This window comes from Colossoma macropomum, unplaced genomic scaffold (assembly GCF_904425465.1).
Source record: "Colossoma macropomum unplaced genomic scaffold, Colossoma_macropomum, whole genome shotgun sequence".
Taxonomy (NCBI): Eukaryota; Metazoa; Chordata; class Actinopteri; order Characiformes; family Serrasalmidae; genus Colossoma; species Colossoma macropomum.
In genome coordinates this window covers 40,205,295-40,223,325 of record NW_023494799.1, presented here as the reverse complement: position 1 = coordinate 40,223,325, position 18,031 = coordinate 40,205,295, and the positions used below count along the sequence as shown (strand labels likewise).

General features: G+C 41.4%; 1 protein-coding gene across 3 annotated transcripts in view; it reads left to right on the top strand.

Moving 5' to 3' along the window:
* dennd2b (DENN domain containing 2B) overlaps positions 1–18,031 on the top strand; it is a 77,901-nt gene that overhangs the window by 18,991 nt on the left and 40,879 nt on the right. For 2 of the 3 annotated variants that reach the window (XM_036586904.1, XM_036586903.1), the window contains exons 2-3: positions 11,900–11,995; positions 16,053–17,297. In XM_036586904.1, coding sequence (XP_036442797.1) covers positions 11,922–11,995; positions 16,053–17,297 — 1,319 coding nt within the window. In that variant the 5' untranslated portion in view covers positions 11,900–11,921. Of the gene's footprint in view, positions 1–11,899; positions 11,996–15,230; positions 15,539–16,052; positions 17,298–18,031 lie in introns of those variants that run through there. The other variant, XM_036586905.1, reaches the window with a different exon arrangement.

Genomic DNA, 18,031 nt, shown 5'->3' with positions numbered 1-18,031 from the left:
AGGAGTTTGGTGAAGTGATACGCTGATCTTGATTCGGGCCTCTAAACTCACGTTGCATTTGCACTTTAGGCTTAGCGATAGAGATTTTGCCATATCACCCACCTCTAGTTGGCCTTGTGATAACCATAGTAGCCACACATAGCCTCACGTTAACATAAGAACAGTGAGTAGCTGAGTATTAAAATAGAATTCCAGTTCTTGTATTTTACAGTGTAATTTTTACACGTTTGCACTGTGAGGTTTTTTGTTTAGTTCTTTTCTCTTTTATGAAGGAATTTAACTGAATTTTAAAAAGCTACACCTGGGTGTAAGTCATATATAAGTAATGTACACCGACCAGGCATAACATTCTGACCACCTCCTTGTTTCTCTGCTCATTGTCCATTTTATCAGCTCCACTTACTATATAGGTGCACTTTGTAGTTCTACAGTTACAGACTGTAGTCCATCTGTTTCTCTGATACTTTGTTAGCCCCCTTTTACCCTGTTCTTCAGTGGTCAGGACCCCCATGGACCCTCACAGAGCAGGTACTATTTGGGTGGTGGATCATTCTCAGCACTGCAGTAACACTGACGTGGTGGTGGTGTGTTAGTGTGTGTTGCGCTGGTCTGAGTGGATCAGACGCAGCAGTGCTGCTGGAGTTTTTAAACACCTCAGTGTCGCTGCTGGACTGAGAATCGTCCACCAACCAAAAATATCCAGCCAACAGCGTCCTGTGACCACCGATGAAGGACTAGAGGATGACCAACACAAACTGTGCAGCTACCTACAAGGTAGACTGACAAGGTAGGAGTGTCTAATAGTGTGGACAGTGAGTGGACACAGTGTTTAAAAACTCCAGCAGCACTGCTGTGTATGATCCACTCAGACCAGCACAACACGCACTAATACACCACCACCACATCAGTGTTACTGCAGTGCTGAGAATGACCCACCACCCAAATAGTACCTGCTCTGTGAGGGTCTATGGGGGTCCATTTCTAACTGTAGCAGTCCTTCCAGGAATTTGCGATCACAGATTTGTGTAGATTCAACCAACACTTGCAATATTTGTGTGTGATTTAGTTTGATTACCAATTATTTCTGTATTATTTTCCTAATATTTTGGGATTGGACAGTTTTATTTTCTGACTGTTAACAGCACATATTGGAAGTCTTACATTCTGCAACACCTGCTTTTCTAAAGCTACTGCATACATTATTATTCCTGTGCTGTGGTTTATTAAGGTACCTTTCAAAATCCTACAGTTCTCAAGTGATCAGAGTGCGCTCAGTAAAATTAAACAAGGATCTTACAGCATCACATGATTTCCAAAGGTGCTTTGCACAGAACTCTAGTTCAGCTCATCCCTTCAGCCAAAAGTAAACATGCGTTTTAAAAGAAAGTAAAACAATAGTTACTTCATTACTCCTTGAATTTCTGATGAGTGACTGAATTCATGAGTTATTACATTTTACTGAATCAAAATATTGAGAAACACAAGGACCTAATGAGTCAAAGTTTTAACCCGAAACAGAGGAGGATTAAAACACTGTCCTGTCTGGTGGAGATGGGCTCTCGTACAGAAAGCATGGGAGCCAAACACATGGTGGTATCACGCTGGTCATAGGTTAATTAAGAAATTACACCTGTGTTCATTTGAATGGAAATTCTTAGTAGACAATGTGCTAAACCGGCCACCCCTACCAGCACAAGGGTCAGTAGACTGTTGTTAACTAGTGCCTCTCTTAGTAAATCTGGCCCAAAACGTGTCAGTTATTGTAAGTGTGCATCTTTTGTGCTACATGCTGTGAATCCATGAATAATGCAGAATCACATTTACCAGTTAATGTTTCAGTAAAAGATGAGGCAAACAATTTCCGAACATTTGACATGAAAGCAGGGTGGAAACTGTTTTCCAGTGGAAAATGACCACAAACGAACATCTGTGAATGTTTGTGTTTGCAGTCACAACTTTCAAATCAAGTGCTTCAATTAAGAATTGGTCAGTGTGACTATAAGCTGAAACGTAGTGTTTCAGAATCAGTATCAGTGTTTTGCCATCTCTAGTGGGATTTCTGCTTGAGGTAAATATAGTTCAGAAAAAGGTGTATCAGTTTAAACGAAGCCCTTTCTGATTGGGTTTATAGCACATACCACACAATATCTGAGTTATAAGTGATTCGTCACATAGAAGCTCCCTTCAGTTACAATTACAGATTCCTTTCTGGACTCTAGAGTCCTTGAGACTTCTGGATTCGTCTCAACAGAATCTTTAGTCATCATGAGTCACCGTATTTTCAGGAAAAATTCCTTACAGTCCTTGTGTTTTAGATTACGGGTGCAATCTGTATAATCTGCCAAGTAAATATTTTTAGGATCATGATTTTATCATGCTCATTTCTGTATGACTCGTAGTGTTGGATGTTCATATTCTGCCGTCTTCCTTCTGCAGCATCACCAAAGCAATGATATTTTTCACAGAAGTGGGTGCAGCTCTTGCCCTTCCCGTTGTAGATGTTTATCTCTGAAAGACGGGATTGTTCTTCACATTTCTGAAAATGAAACTACTGTATAACTGAGATGCTTGAGAGGAACACATGATCCAAAGCATAAACCGTAGAACGAAGAATGCCTTCTGTATCAGGCCTTTTAGGCATGATAATGAATGTGTTATTTGGTCAGTTATGGACAAGTGAACTGGAATACTACAGAAGACATTTTTGCTCTGGTTGGGCGTTATGGATATTGATGTACATGCAATTTTTACATGTGAATATGACAAATATATGTTTTAATATAAGTTCGCTGTTGTTGGAAGAAAACCTTGTATCTCTAAAATGGTAACTTTACAGGAGAAGGAAAAAACATACTTTACTTTTAATGTAAGTCAATGGAACCAGACTTTTTTCCAAGTCATTTTGTGCCGTTTCTTTTGATCCATTCATCATGAAATTTACACACAGTGTAAAGAGCAACAGGCGTTTTCAGATTATATCAAAAAACTGAAAAACGACAAAATGGCAGCAGCGATTTGTTGCTTACTTTCCTACCGTCTGTGTAAAGTTTGAAGACGATCTTAAGTTGTTAAAGCGTTTTTCTGTTTAAACCTACGTTGAGTATGCTAAGCTATGCTAACTAGATTTTACCCCTTTTTAAAGCTGCATATAGAGAGAAAAACATCCTAATGAAATAGTCCTGTGTTTGCTGAGGATTATCTAACAAAATGTGGTCGTATCCACAAGACTGTGGCGATATTGTGTTTTATTAACCTCCTTCGCTCATGTTCTGTTTGTGTGTCAGTAAACTTATCAATTAATATTCTTGAACTGGTTCTGCCTGATTTTCCATTGAAGGCGAGCTGCAGCTTGTTGCACTTGTTGGGCAACTGGCATCAAATACTTTACCCGCCATGGCCAACTTTGACAACCCTATTCACAAGACTACTGTTAAGTCTCTTGTCCTCCAGGCTTTATCGTTACTTATATTGCTGATGAACAGAAACAATCTTTCACATTTTTGGCAAAAAATATGATCTGCCCATCACAGAGCTGTACAGTGCGCATGCGCTCGGAGAAATTAATCCAGTGTGAATACAGAGAAAGAGACAGTGTGCATGTGTGGAATATTTTGACCAGAGTTCAAATACTTATGGAAGTTGTAGTCAGTTTTTCATTATCAGTTATTCGTGAGCTGTTCTGACTGTGTGGTGTGTCCAATATTGATCAACGTTTCCTGACTGCTCAAATGTAGTCGAGCAAACTGCGATGCAGGTTGAGTTCTGATGTTTATGGTAGTTGTAGTCGATCAGGTTATATGAACGCTAGAGAACAAATTCAGATGTTTGGGTCTCATGATTTACAAACTGCACAGAGATTGTTTAGTTTAGGGTTGTAATATCATATTTAAAGGTAACAATGATTTAAGAGTTTGAGGTTTGCTTGATGAAACGTCTTTATTTAGCATTAAGTGATTAACACCAAAGCCTTCAGGTAATACACTGTTTTGTTCCTCTGTTAGAAATGTATGACTCCAACCAAATGTGTGTTCCTGCTGGTGTGGGTTTCTTCATACTGAAAGGTGCAAAAAATGGCTTTTTACTCGCCTTGTAGTAAGTCTGAATTATTGTGGAGAAAATGAATGATAATATTGCATAACATAAATATTAAAATACAATTCTAATATGGGCTCCACAGTATAAATGACAATTTGTTATACTTGGGCCCAGTCCCATTTCTTCTTTTCACCCCTACCCCTTTTTTGTAACGGGGTTACAGGGTAGTGGCTGAAATCTTCCCTCTGAAATGGGACCCTCAAATAAAAACAGCATCACTTCATTAACAGCTACCAGCGCTGCTCTGTAGGCGACCCTGCCAGTCTGCAGTGACAGCAGAGGAGGGTAAAGTTCAGCTCCTCACTGCTGGGCTTTAGTTACATTTAGGGAATCATATGATCTTCAAAGAGGGGGGCAATTATTTATTATCGCCCACCCCTAATTCTTCAGTGATATGAAGCTGAAGTCAGATATTCACCAGCTTCTTGTTCGAATTTTCCCCTTCCACCTTAAATGGAGCAGCAGTTACATTCTGGTTCTTCAGGTGTCAGAACTGCTGGACCATTTAAGGTGGAACGGGAAAGTTAGCTAGCTAGCTACTGAAACATTAGCATGCTATTAGCGTGTAACCATAATACACTGAAACGACATTAAACTAAGATAATATGATGGTTATTATAATTTTTTAACAGAGAAAATTCTCACATTTGTGGGTTTGTTTGGTCTCTTATTCTCCATCTTACCAGTTTTTCTTTTTTCCTCATAACTCTCTGTTTGGAGTCTCTGAAAAACCTCCGTTTGGAGGGTCATGTAGCCCCAACACTTCACCCTCTCCCTCTATCTCAACATGAATCAGGACACCCTACCCCTAGACATGAACGCACAAAGCAGAGGGCTGAGGGCTCAGTGGTCAGGGCGGGGGGTGAAATGGGACTGGGCCTAATTGAGCTTAATATTTTTCAGAATCCTTTTTTGTCTTGGTGATAAAAAATTAACTTGGCTAGTGAACTTTTATAGCACCAGCGCTAAATGCTCAAAAAATGTACACACATCCATCCATGAGAATGTAATATATTTTGGAATATGCTTTATTAGTATAAGAGCGTTAATATTTAGTGGAAGCGCAGTGGAAAGTGCTCGTGGCAGAGGGGTTTGGTGAAGTGGTAAGCTGATCTTGATTCGGGCCTCTAAACTCACGCTGCATTTGCACTTTAGGCTTAGCGATAGAGATGATTTAATGGTCTAATATATTTCTGAGCACAGTGGACTGTATTTTTACAGCTGTTCATCGTTCAGCAGCTCAATAAAAATATTCAGGCTCGTTTGAAAAAACAGTTCCATCTAAACGCTCTGTGTTTGAAGCGCCCTCGCCATGGAAGAAAGAATATTTGTTCTTCAGGCGATGTTCTACCACGATTTGTATCTTTATTTTTTCAGAGCCTGTAAATTTGGAGCCACAAATATTTTTGGTAATATTTTTGGTCCATTTGATCTGTTTGCACTCCCTGCTAACCACTCTAGAACACTGTAATGAAGAGAACCTTTTTAAAACAGTCTTTTAGGAAGTACTCCAGTTCAGTCAGGAGTACTTACTCAAAGCTGAAACACAACTTGGCAGTTCTGTCCTTATTATCTTTTATGTATGTCTCCATGTAAGTGTACTGCATGCATCCATGCAGATATTTCTACAGCTCGTGATTTCTTTCATGTCCAGCCAGTTAAGCTGTGCTTTTTTGGATTTAGTAGATTACACCATGGCTGTTTTTTTGGAGATCTAGCAGTTCTTTGTGTTCCTAAGACACCACAGCCTACAGGGGACTATCCTTCCTCCAGGGACAAGGGCAAGAAAACAAACAGCAAGGGCAAAAAGTCTAGGCTGGAATTTTCGGAACAGAGCAGACCTCGGGTTAGATTTGAAATGAAGATGCATGTTCATCTCGCGGCGCTCCGAAACAGGAAATGGCTGACAGAAGGAATGCCGTCGCTCCCCTCATCTTGTCTCTGTAGGGCTTTCGGCTCTGTCGCTGGTTGGCTCGCTACTTCATACAACAACTTCCTGTAAACAAGCCATCCCCAGCACCTATTAGAGTGGATCTCGCACTGACCTCCTCATAAACCAGAATATTGCCTTTTGAAAGCTCAGCAGCGAAGAGCTGCCAGGCTGTGAGCTGGGCTGTATGATACTGGGAAAAAGTCAAATTGTGATATTTTGGGTTTTTGCTGTAACTGTTGAGTTATTGGAGGAAAAAAGTCAGATATTTACCCAGATAAACTGTTCTCAAATGGAGCTAGTAAAAAGGTGGAATTAAGACAATGGCTAGAGATTCACAAAATTGACAAAATAGCGTTATGTAATTATATTGAAGTATGTTGCAATTATGAAATATCTTCCAATATGTTGATGAAATTCATCAACATCAACAGTCTTAATTCATCGACACAGAAAACGTCATGATTGGTCAGGGTAGTCATAGTACACAATAAGGGTGCATTCAGGCTGGGCCGGTTTACATTAGAGCAAGTGTGAATGTCATCCGAACTCTGCTGCACCCCAAGTCGGTCTGGGTTTGCTTCAAAACAAACTCTGCAGTGCAGTTTGAAGTATGAAGCCAAAGATGTCTAAATGGACCAAAGACAGAATGAACCGTCGTTTCTTCTCTGCAGAAATTTAAATTTCTGATGCTGTTTTTTTGTTTGTTTGTTTGTTTGTTTGTTTTGTCTGGGGGGGGCATTTTTCTCCTAATTTAGTAGCATCCAGTTCACCCACTAATTAGGACTCCTCCAATCACACGAAGGCAAACATAAGCGTCTTCCAGGTCATGTGAAGCCAGCTGCTGCATGTTTTCAAACTGCTGCTAATGCAGAGTCATTGGAGAGCTGAACACGCTTGGAGGAGAACGCGAACCTCCAGATCTGTTATCTCAGCTAACAGACACCTGCGCTGGCTAGCATCGCTCTGAGTGATGAGGAAGAGGGAGCTTTAAATCGATAATTACAATAATTAACAGATGGTTTTGGTTTTAAAATGTGGCCGAGGTTTGAAGTCATTATGAAATGCTTGATATACACATTTGACTGCACAAATGCATTATATTATTGTATCGTTGTATCATGACTAGCATGTTGGCTTGTGGCTATTGCATTAGCTTGTGGCTAACATATTCACTGGTGGCTAGATCATTAGACTGTGACACTATAAAGCACAGCTTTTGTTTCAAGTATTGTCCCTTCATTGTGTTAATTGCTCTAATAAGCTGAAAATTGGATTATTGTATTGAAAGAAATTCTTTTGTGAATCATTATATAACAATTAGATAATAGGATTCAATTATGAAACCCTTGGATAGTGATTTACTGTGTGTAGTTCAGTCCTGCAGGCCTGCTGGTGAGCTAATAAGTGCTAGTTTTGGTGCTGACTGACTCTAAACATGCTCACCACACGATGAATCTCACAGTAGTTAAACTTCTCGTGCAGAAGTCAGGAAGCTGCCCGGCAGACTGTTACCTTACCTGCTGATACGGTGTAGCCCGACAGTCCGAGCCCACATCGAAAATCTGGATTTTTTTTTCATTTAAACATGGAAATAGACCACAGAAACTTCTAGAATCCTAAAAAATGTTCTGAAAAGTCAAAATGAAGAAGTAATATTTGAAATTCTGCACTATTTCTACATCACTATTCAAATTGAGTTGTCAAAGTTGTGAAATAGACCATGAGGCTTTTGTACAAGACCTTACTGTTTTTACAAAAAATGTGTTCAGACGACTCTCAGGTGGATTTCACATACTGATCAGAGGCTTTTGCCCAAACATTTTGAGTCCATGCCAGCTGGAGCTGTTGATAAAGCAAAAAATGGACATACTGTATCAAATACTAAGAAATTCTGAAACTTATTTAATAAGTTCTACTTTTCACTGAAATGGTCATGTCTAAAAATCATTTGAAATGAAAAACTTTTATCATTTGACATGACGAACTTTATATTAAATAAGAAAGCAATGCAAAACAGAAGTATTTTCAGCAGTGGTCTCAGATGTTTGGACCCCACTGTATGTCCTTACTGCAGACCTTTATGTCTGTGTTTGGTTGTGGTGTGTTTCCCCGGCGGTGATGGAGTAGTGCCATTTCTCGTGCCGTGTCTCATCGGAGATAAATCCCATTTGTGATCAAATGTTTTAAAGTTTAAAGCATTAACTGTGCAGGAGCTGTTTAGATCTAACGTTAACTTAGTTTTACAAAATACTGCCAGAGCTTGGACCTCTGTGACAGAGTGGCTGTATGTGCTCTCCATGCATCGAGGAGCCAGCCAGACTCAGATGTCGTCTCACGTTTGTTTCTCTTTTCTTTTCTTCTTCCTTTTTTAAATAATTCTGATAATCCTTCACGATGTAATTTTCATCCATAATACCAAAAAAGTCACAGATTTTAATTTCTTTGTACTTGGTACTGCCTTTTTTCGGTACCCAGCCCTACTTACGGTTCTTTTTTTGGCTTTTCCAAATCAACAAATCCCAGAAAAACTAGATATTGTGATGTCTATCATGCATCGTGGAAAAAGTCTCTAAGTACTGTGATAGTTTTACTGTATCATCCATCCTTAGCCCCATCTGGTAGGTTTTTCCTTTTGCTGTGTGGAACTTATTTTTTCTTCTTCTGCACTCAGATGAGGTTGCCCTCTGGTTTGATGGGAGGAAACAGCTAAGTGCTCAGCATCTGGGGCTGTGGTGGTAGGAGAATGTTGATTAAGCCATTGCTTAGCATAAAGGCAATTTATAGCAGCGATGCTTATGTACGGCCGTTGTGCTGCCAGTGTAAGTGTTAACTCATTTCTCTGGCCCAGAAGTGTCTGATCGGAGATCAGGGTCACAGTTAAACACTTTTTCTAAAAGATAAATGCAACAAAAGCAAATTGCTCAGGGCCACAGTCCCAGGACACATCTTCAGTAATAATTATGACCATCAAACGAGTAGCTCGGTAATAAAGTAACGTTTTGTGCAAAGAGTGCAGTCTACTATAAATCAAGATAGTCCAGTGTCTCCTGGGCCCTTCCTGTGACAAAATAAAGAATAAAACCGGTTCCCCTGGTCCCAGCGATCAGCTTAACCTACAAGCTTAAAGCATGAAAGTCACTTCTCTTCTGCACAGCTTGTAAAACTAATATCTACCAGGAAAAAAGCTTTTTTTTAATCCACTAGGTGCAAACATTCATGGGAAAAAGCAATCAATAGCCTATTTAATGAGCCCAGAGACCAGCTTTGTTCTGTTAATTTTGGCTGCTCTGTTCAAACACTGCTAGAGAATACTTGAAACATTGACTCCCAGTAGAGCTCTATAGATTTTTCTCTTGCACAGTATTTGGCAACTTTCTCTGTTTGCAAATAATCTTTTATCCCAGCCCTCGTCGAGCTGAAATCCCTTTCTCGCTCTCTGTACTGAACTTCAGGGGTCGTGATGTCATTGATTGGATTTTGCGCTGAGAGAACCGTGTAACCTCCTTTCAGAACTATTTTTGATGTATGTTAATGTTACTTACCACCTGCTTTAAAAAAAAAATACATTGTTTCTCAAGCAGAAGATTTAGATTTCTTTTTTTGACACTATTTGCAGTTCAGTGAAGTCATGTATTTGATATCTGACAGTCCACATCTAGAACTGGATATTTATGTTGGAGGCAGAGTTGTGCTGGTAAGTGTAGGTAAAGGCCAACCTCAGAAGCTTGTCTGATTTAAGTGCATATTTTTCTAGTTACTTTCTTAACACCTTTTTAACCCTCATATGGTGTCGGGGTCTGTGGGACTCATTATCAGTAGTTGCCAAAATAAAAAATTATGTGATTTGTTATTATTTCAGCCTTTGCTCATTTTCTGTGAAGAACATATAAAATAACACATTTTCAGTGTGTTCACATTTTCAGACATCACACTGTTCACCCCCTACACGTTTATACAGGGAGATTCACTCGAAAGAGGCCCCGAATATTCTGTAATAACTCTCTCTAGGACGAAGCAGTCTGAACGAAACAACGTGCAATGAGCTCCTCAGTATATGGAGCTTTGAACAAGCTGGGATGGCCCTGCATCGGAGCGATGAGGTAGGCGCCGGACAGCCATCGGAACTTCCGGGTGCAAACCCCCCGTATCCCCTTCATGTGTCTGGCAGAAAGATCACTTCCAGCACGCATGTAATGCAGTCGATTACACATACGTCAAGATGTGTAGTGTATTTTTTTGGTTCAGATTGCTTCATCCTAACAGGAGTTATAGCAGAATATTCAGGGCCTCTTTCAAGTGAATCTCCCTGTATTACACATGTGGTGTTGGGTGAACCTGCGGGGAGTAAAAGTGTTGAGGTGCTGTGTCCGTCACTCTGTTCTCCTCCTACATGGCCGGCTGTTTGTGTGTGTGTGTGTGTGTGTGTGTGAGGTTGGACATCATGGACAGGCTGCTGACTGGCTACAGCTGCTAAAGGAAAACCCTACGCTGATATTTTAAATATCTGGTATTTTTATAGAAATTGTTATGGCTGTATTGATTTAAAAAACAATAATGTGGTGGGTCCAGCAGACCACTGAGTAACAAACACACCACACAAGGGTTAGTCACCCATAGATCATCCATCAAATTAATATATTAATAAATACTGTTATATCATAAGAAATTAGACAAGCAGTTGTGAACACATATAATATTGTAACACAGACAAAACTGTTAATTCTTGTTCTATAATGTTGCATTGCATTATAGCGACCCTAGGATTGGGCAGTATGTCGGAAACAAGACACAATGTACCAGTAATGCCATATTTTTTAAAAAATTGAGTAATATTTTTGAGTAATGTTAAAAAATTGAGTAATTTTTTTATTGAACATTACACGTATTATGCTGCACTACATCTGTACTACATTCTAACTCACAATCTTGCAAAGAAGAGTAAAAACTTCGGACTGCTACGCTCCTTAGGAACGTGCTTTTTAATGAAACATGGCGGTTAATCAGTGGAAGTACTGACGGTGCCCATAATACGTTCAGAAAAGCTTAGCATGATGTAATTAAGCATTGAAATGATTTTGTCGTATTGCCCTCCCCAATTAACTCAAATTATGTGGCAAGATTATGCAGTGCTTGTTGTGTATCAGAGCCTGACTAGTGTGAAAAGTTTGCGGCAAACCATTTTTAAAAGGCTAACTGATAAAATTGGCTGATGTCATTTTATATTTTAAGTTTAAAAAATGTACTTTAATATTATTAGTTAAACAGTGAGTTACTGACGTGTGATTGTTGTCAGTTGAGTACGGTTTCACTCTGTTGTAAAAAAAAAAATCGGTTAGTATCTGTGCTTTTTGGTGATAACAATTAATCACAGGTTGTCAGTATCCGTCAGTATTATCAGCCAAGGGCTCGATTCCCCGGCGGTCCTTTCTGTGTGGAGTGTGCATGTCCAAACACATGCAGTCAGTCCAGCTGGACATGTTAAATTGCCCCTAGGTGTGAGTGTTTGTGTGAATGTCTGTCTGTCTGCCCTGCGATGGACTGGTGACCTGTCCAGGGTGTATCCTGCCTTCCTCCCAATGACTGCTGGGATAGGCTCCAGCTCCCCCCACGACCCAGAAGGATAAGCGGCTTAGAAGATGTGTGTGTGTGTGTATTTTGCATTACCTGAAAAATGAAGGTTAAAACTGAAGATTAAGATGTTGTTGTATTATGTAATGTTATGTTTGCATGTAGTGCCAAATGCCATTGTTTTCATGCAGACTCATTTCATATTATGCATTTTGCGATAAAGATGGTTACAGTGTCTAATCAGTCAACTCAAAAGATTTTAGGTCATGCATCTGATTTACTTACGTTTTTTCTGTCTGTTAGAGTGGGCAGTCCAAGGGAGGAAATGACTGCCAACAAGAGCTCCAAGGCTGTGTCCAGAACAGGAGGGGCTAAAAGCCCACAGGAGATCCCCGACAGGTGAGCATCATAGCTCAGACTCTCCTATCTTACAAAGATCTTCATACTGCGATGCTTTTGTAGGGCCAAGTCCTGTTTGGAATTTCGCTGTAAATCCATGGCAGTATGTTTTTCATTTACGATGGATGTCTTGCAGTGCTGCGTCTCACTCAAACAAACATGGCAAAAACGGGTAATGAGTTTAGTTTTTAACTCTGGGGTTGCTAGCCAGTCTTGAGGCTCCAGCACCCAAAACTTTTGGGTCTTATAAAATCTGTTTGACTCTGCCGGATGACTGTAAACTCTATAAAGCCTGAGTCAGTCTCTGCTGAAATGCCGTGGACTCTAGCAGCAGAAATCATGTTATGTCTTCTGTTCAGAATGGGCAGCTGTTGAAGTGTAATCTTTCCTCTGGGTCCAGCTATGGTGAAGTTCAGATGTTGCTGCTGTAAACGAGAAGCTGGCAGAGGATGTAAATTCTTCCATATGGACATTGCTTTTTCTGGATATGTCATCAAGATTGCGTAGACTCCTGGTGTATGTTTAATTTTCACTTAAGGCAAATAGGATGAATAAACACATGCTGTTCTCTTGGTATGTTCTTTGATAACACTACCCAGTAGTAATTATTTAGGCTGTAATAATCTATTTCAAAAGGCTGTGTTGATTGCGAGTGTTGATTATAATAGTGCTTGAGTCTAATGGCATTTTCGGTGCCTGTCAAGTGTGGGTACCGTGTCAGGAACTGAATGATAGAAGTTTCTGTAATTCGGCCGTCATTTAACAGTGGTTCTCTCTGCCAGTAGTGAAAGCACAATCAAGTGTGTTCTGGCAAAGGGACAAGTAAAGTCGTTCTTCTGAGTGGAACAGAAGTCGCTTGTGTAATGACTTATCAGGAGTTCTATAATGTCAGAAATATTTACCTAAGGAAATTGTGCGAACTAGTGGGACAAAAAAAAACCCCAGACTGCATAGTTTCTCCTACCCTCTGAAGAACGTGTGGCAAAGATGGGGATAAAGAGGGCTCTACTGCTAAATCACAGTCTTTACGGGCAGGAGATCATGCTGAGGAGGTAGATTTATGTGGGGGGGTGATGGGGGGCTGGCCGTAGGTAGGCATGGCATATGTGCTTTTTGTAGGAAAGATAATAACTGAAAAAATAACTCACTCACAGATGAAACTCCCACATATTTCTAGGGGCTGAGTCGAGGCCCATTAGCTCTTGGTTTAATGTGCACCTTTTGATGTGTGCTAGTGGAGCCCCATAGTTTCTCCGTTATGGCAGAGCTTTCAAACAGGAAATGGCCTGTGGTCAGCATTGCCCTCAAGCCCTGGGAAGAGCCAGACCAAAACTGGCATACTGCTTGGCCCCTGTGTGGCCAGTACAGCTGAGCTTCCCCAGTCCCAGAGCTCTAGATTTGGGCTTGTTTGTTCTGGCCCTGTCCAGGCATCCAGAGACCCTCCTCAGACCACAGACACAGATTCACTCTGGGTTCCATGTCAGAATTCTGGACTCGATGTATTTCTTTCGTGTAACGGACTTTGCACAAACTGAATATTGTAGTCATGGAAATAATCTTTTATGACATTTGGAGTGGCGCCCCAGGCAGGCCTAGGGGGGTATTTTTAACGTGCTGTGTTATTCCATGGCTGATTGAATTTAAATGTGGATTTGCAGTAATAGTCTCATATCACTCCGATCTGGGGAATTCCGATTGATGGATTGGAGAAGGCATGATGCAGTTTAGAGGAGATTTTCAGTGATGGGGCAAATCCACATGAGTTATTCTGATGAGATCTGATTTTGATGTCAATACCAGACTTGATTAAAAGATCTGTGTTCTGAACAGTACTCTCCAAACTTCTTTGTCAGATTTGGCAGCTTCCTGTCTTTTTCCATTTGACGATCTGGAATTATATGCTTGAACCTGAGCCAAGGGCCCTTTGTAACAGCAGATCTTAAGAGTGACTGCTCAGGCGGCCCGATGTTCTAAACCTTTTAATGTTTAATGTTGATTTTGCATCTTAGACCTAAACATCTAGCCAGAACTTCATTAGGCTGTGTGTAACGTTAGTACTTACAGATGTATAACGTGGTCTGAAAACCTCAAACTGCATCTCCGAAACTGTTCTGCGACATCTGAGCCGACGTCTCTGACTTTAAAATTATTTCAGCCTTTACAGAGTGATGTGCAGCGGTGAATTACACATAGGCATATTGCACATATGTGCATATAATCATTTTACAGTTCTACTTTTATTAGCTCGGGTAAAATTAAACCCTTGTAGAATATTTTTGTGAGAAAGAACTTAATTTATTAACACTGATGTCTCTTCATCACTGAACCTTCACTTTGTGTTTGGTCTTTAGCTCATTGACAGCTCTGTTATTCCACTACAGCTTTTAATCCCTGCGTCTCATGGGGCACTTAGTAGGTGGGGCTATGCACAGTAGGTGGGGCTGTGACTGCATTGAACGTTAAATTCAGGTGCACTGTGAGCACATTCTGCAGTCGTATCAAGCCCAGCGTGTCTTGGGGAGGATTAAGCGCTGTATTTTTCACTAATGTCACCTCTTCATGCTAAGACTTCTTCAGAGAGCTTATGATGTCTTGTATGTTTGACTCCCTTAAAGACTGAACTTTCGAACTTCTTTTATTCGTTGTAATCTTTGCTGAACTGAAATTGCAGTTTCTGTGTGCTGCATTTTTATGTAGAAAGTTTTAGGTGTGGGCAGAAATAAGAGATTAAAAGGGGAAATCACGCACTCCAACAGTGATGATATAATCCAGGATACCAATGCATATTGTTGGACTGTCAAAGCTGATTAACGCTGTCGTTGAGAAAACTGGCAGGCAAAATAGGAAACTTACTCCAGTCATGGTTTATGAAGTATGATTAATTATCATTATAATGAAGTGCAAGGGAAACGTAGTAGGCAGTTAAATAATAGCTTAAGCAGTGAGCCTGTAATGCACTATGGATTTTAGGATTGCTCTGTCTTTGTGTTTAGACCATTAGAGCTGCACATTTTTGTGTGCGAGTTCTACACTGAGTGGTGGTGCATTTTGTGAGTGTAAGAGCTGTTGTCATATTGGCCCTTTAATGAAGGCCTGCAGGGCTTCAGGTGCTTTTACATTCCTCCTCCCTTTTGGGGAAGGGCGCTGAAGGTGAGGTGTTAAGCAATCTGTCCCAGCCTGCACCCAGGATCACAGTCCTGGCCTCCTCCCAACTTGCACTTGTTATTCTAACCACTGCTGTGACATCAGATACGGCTGCCTCAGTTTCATTAAGGTACGAGCCGAGTCAAGTCCCAGTTCCTGGAATCTCACAAGCAATGCTCTTGAGATTTTGAAATGAGTGAGAAAGCGATTGCGTCTTTGTGGAGACCGGAATGAGGTCAGCAGAGTCCTTAATCCTATTGCTCAGCAGTGAGTAGTGTCTGCGTGGTGAACAATGAGACCGGGAACGATGATGACGATGAGGCAGTCAGGTAGTCTGTCTGAGTAAAACAGTTTGAGCCAGGACAAACGACCAGGAGAAATGGCTGAGGACTGGTGAAGGTAGGCTCATTTTCATCCCGCTCGTTTGATGGTTTCCCATGGCTTTTGTGTGTGAGGTCCATATAAATTCACCCCAAATCATTTTAATTATGTGGAAAAATCCACACATGCATTTTACTGAGCTGTATTTGTTTTGGCTTGAAGTGAGTTTCCATTTTGCCAAAGTTATGTCAAATTGCTGTGGTACTTTCCACCGAACATTTGACGTAGCCAGCTTTGCCTATTATTTGAAACTTGTATCCATGTTTCTTCTTCTTCCGCTGACTTCTGAAGTGTTTTTTTTCTCTATTGCCTGCAGAGATATACAGATTAACTCATTGGCAAGCAGAGAACACCTTTGGGTAACGGCTTACATTCCATGCCTAGTTTCTCACAACATTTACAGAAAAGAGTTGAGAAACTTTCTCAGCACAGTTTTGCATTTGCCTCTTTCAGGTTGTCTAATGGACCAAAATAATGTTGATGTGGGAGAGTTTCTTTTGTAAGTTCCCTCTGTTGTTTGCTCTTGTTCCAGGTCTCAGTCCGTGTCCCCACCTCCTATTCTTTCTGCTGTAAAGGAGTCGTGTCAATCTCAGCTTAGTGACACTGAGGACACCGGTCAGGAGGGCAGATTTGCTAAAGCTGACACAAAGCTCCGATCTCAGAGAAACTGGAGCTATAAGACAGCTAGCTTGCGCCCTGGCTCCACATTGTCTAGTGAGTTTGAATCCAAAAGTAGACTCACCAAGGCTAAGAGCATTGGCTATCTGGATAAGAAGCTCAGTATCTACAAGCCGTCTACTGGAGGAGACCAGGAGCAGAAGGAGAACCAACCACAGGAAGGATCTCCAGCGGGCGATGGACTGTGTCCTGGACCTCTCAGCTGGAGTACCCTCTCCTTAGCGTCCTCCACCAACCACGGGCACAAGCGCACCCTCTCACTCGGCCATACTGGGAGCGGTGCCTCGTCTGCCGCTATCCGCAAGAAGATCTCGGATTGGGAATGCCGTAAGGTGGCTCAGGCTAGGATGAGTCTTTGCTTGGAGAAGAGGCCTGGCGGTGGAAGCGAAGGCTGCCCCAGCCTCTTGTCCTCTCCTTGCAGCGAAAAGACTTTTGACTTCAAGGGCATGCGGAGGATGAGCACAGCGTTCTCTGAATGCTCCTACCCAGAGACAGAGGAGGAGGAAGGGGCTTCAGATCGAGAGTGCCTCAGACAGTTCCAGAAAAGAGAACGAGAGAAGAGACCCGCGAAGGCAGAGTCACCAGGGCTCTTTCTCCGTAGTCTTTCTGCTCGCAAGGAGACCTCCGCCGTACTAAACCGGATACAGAAGATCGAGCAAGCCTTGAAGGAAAGTCCTTCCCCTGCTCCACCACCGTATCTCAGCAACTGCTATGGCCTGGACAAATCACGGAAGTCTTTCACTATTGCTGGAATGGAGGACTTGGACAGCACTTGTGGAAGCAAGCGGAGCAGCATCTGCTCTGTTGCCACTGAGCCAGATACTTGCCTTGGGACGGAAAAACTCTCAAAGTTCAGGCAGAGGTTCAGCGTGAGCTCCATTCGGTCTGAGAGCCTGGAGCCTCCTTCTGCACAGGGCCCGCCAGGCACCCCTGTCAATCCCCTGCCTAAACCTAAGCGCACCTTTGAATATGATGCTAATCGGAACCACAAGGACTCTTTGCCTAGCAATGGATTACCTCTCAACTCTGAGACCACAACCCCCACAATAACACGCCACCTGAAGGCAGGCGGAATCTCAGCCAAGAGGTCTCAGGATAGGTGAGAAACACGATTCTTTTACTCATACATTGTTTTGCCAATTTCATCTGTAATTATTGTTAATGCAGATGTTGCCTTAAGGAACGTGGGCCTTTTCTCACAAACCTCCAAACGAGGTTCTAAATCTGTACAGAGAAGCAGTGATTTAGTCTCTTCTCTTTATTAGGATTGGGCCTGCAAGTCATACATCATTTATTTATCTTGGAATGCATAAATGTTATGTTGAGAATGTTGTTAAGAGTAAGGGTCGCAGGCCAAGCGCTGACCCTGCTGATGTAGCTCTAGCCATAAGTTATTGCCGTTTGTTTCTGACTGCATAGTCACACATCGAAGGTTGGCCTCAACCACTTCTCAGACCCTTAGGTTTCAAACTGAGTTACTTTGCTGAAAGCTTCCATTTGATAGTAAGCAGAGATCAGCATAGAGTCCTCTGACATTTTTTTCCCAGCATGTCTTTTCCCATATTAGGCAACAGTAACTGAGGCCTCTTACTCAGGTGTCGTATTATACGGCATGCAGTTTTGCTCTCATGTCTTCTGAAGTAATATGTATTTTTATGTTCCTTTTATCTTAAACGTGAGATTTATTCGCACTGGCAGTGCTTAAATATCTGCAAGTTGTACTAATGAAGTAAGGGCCGCTCAGTAACTTTCACAAGGTCTGTAAAACATTCTTTATTTTTTTTCCAGTACCTCACTAAACTACTACTTAGTCCTTGGCTGAAAACATACTTT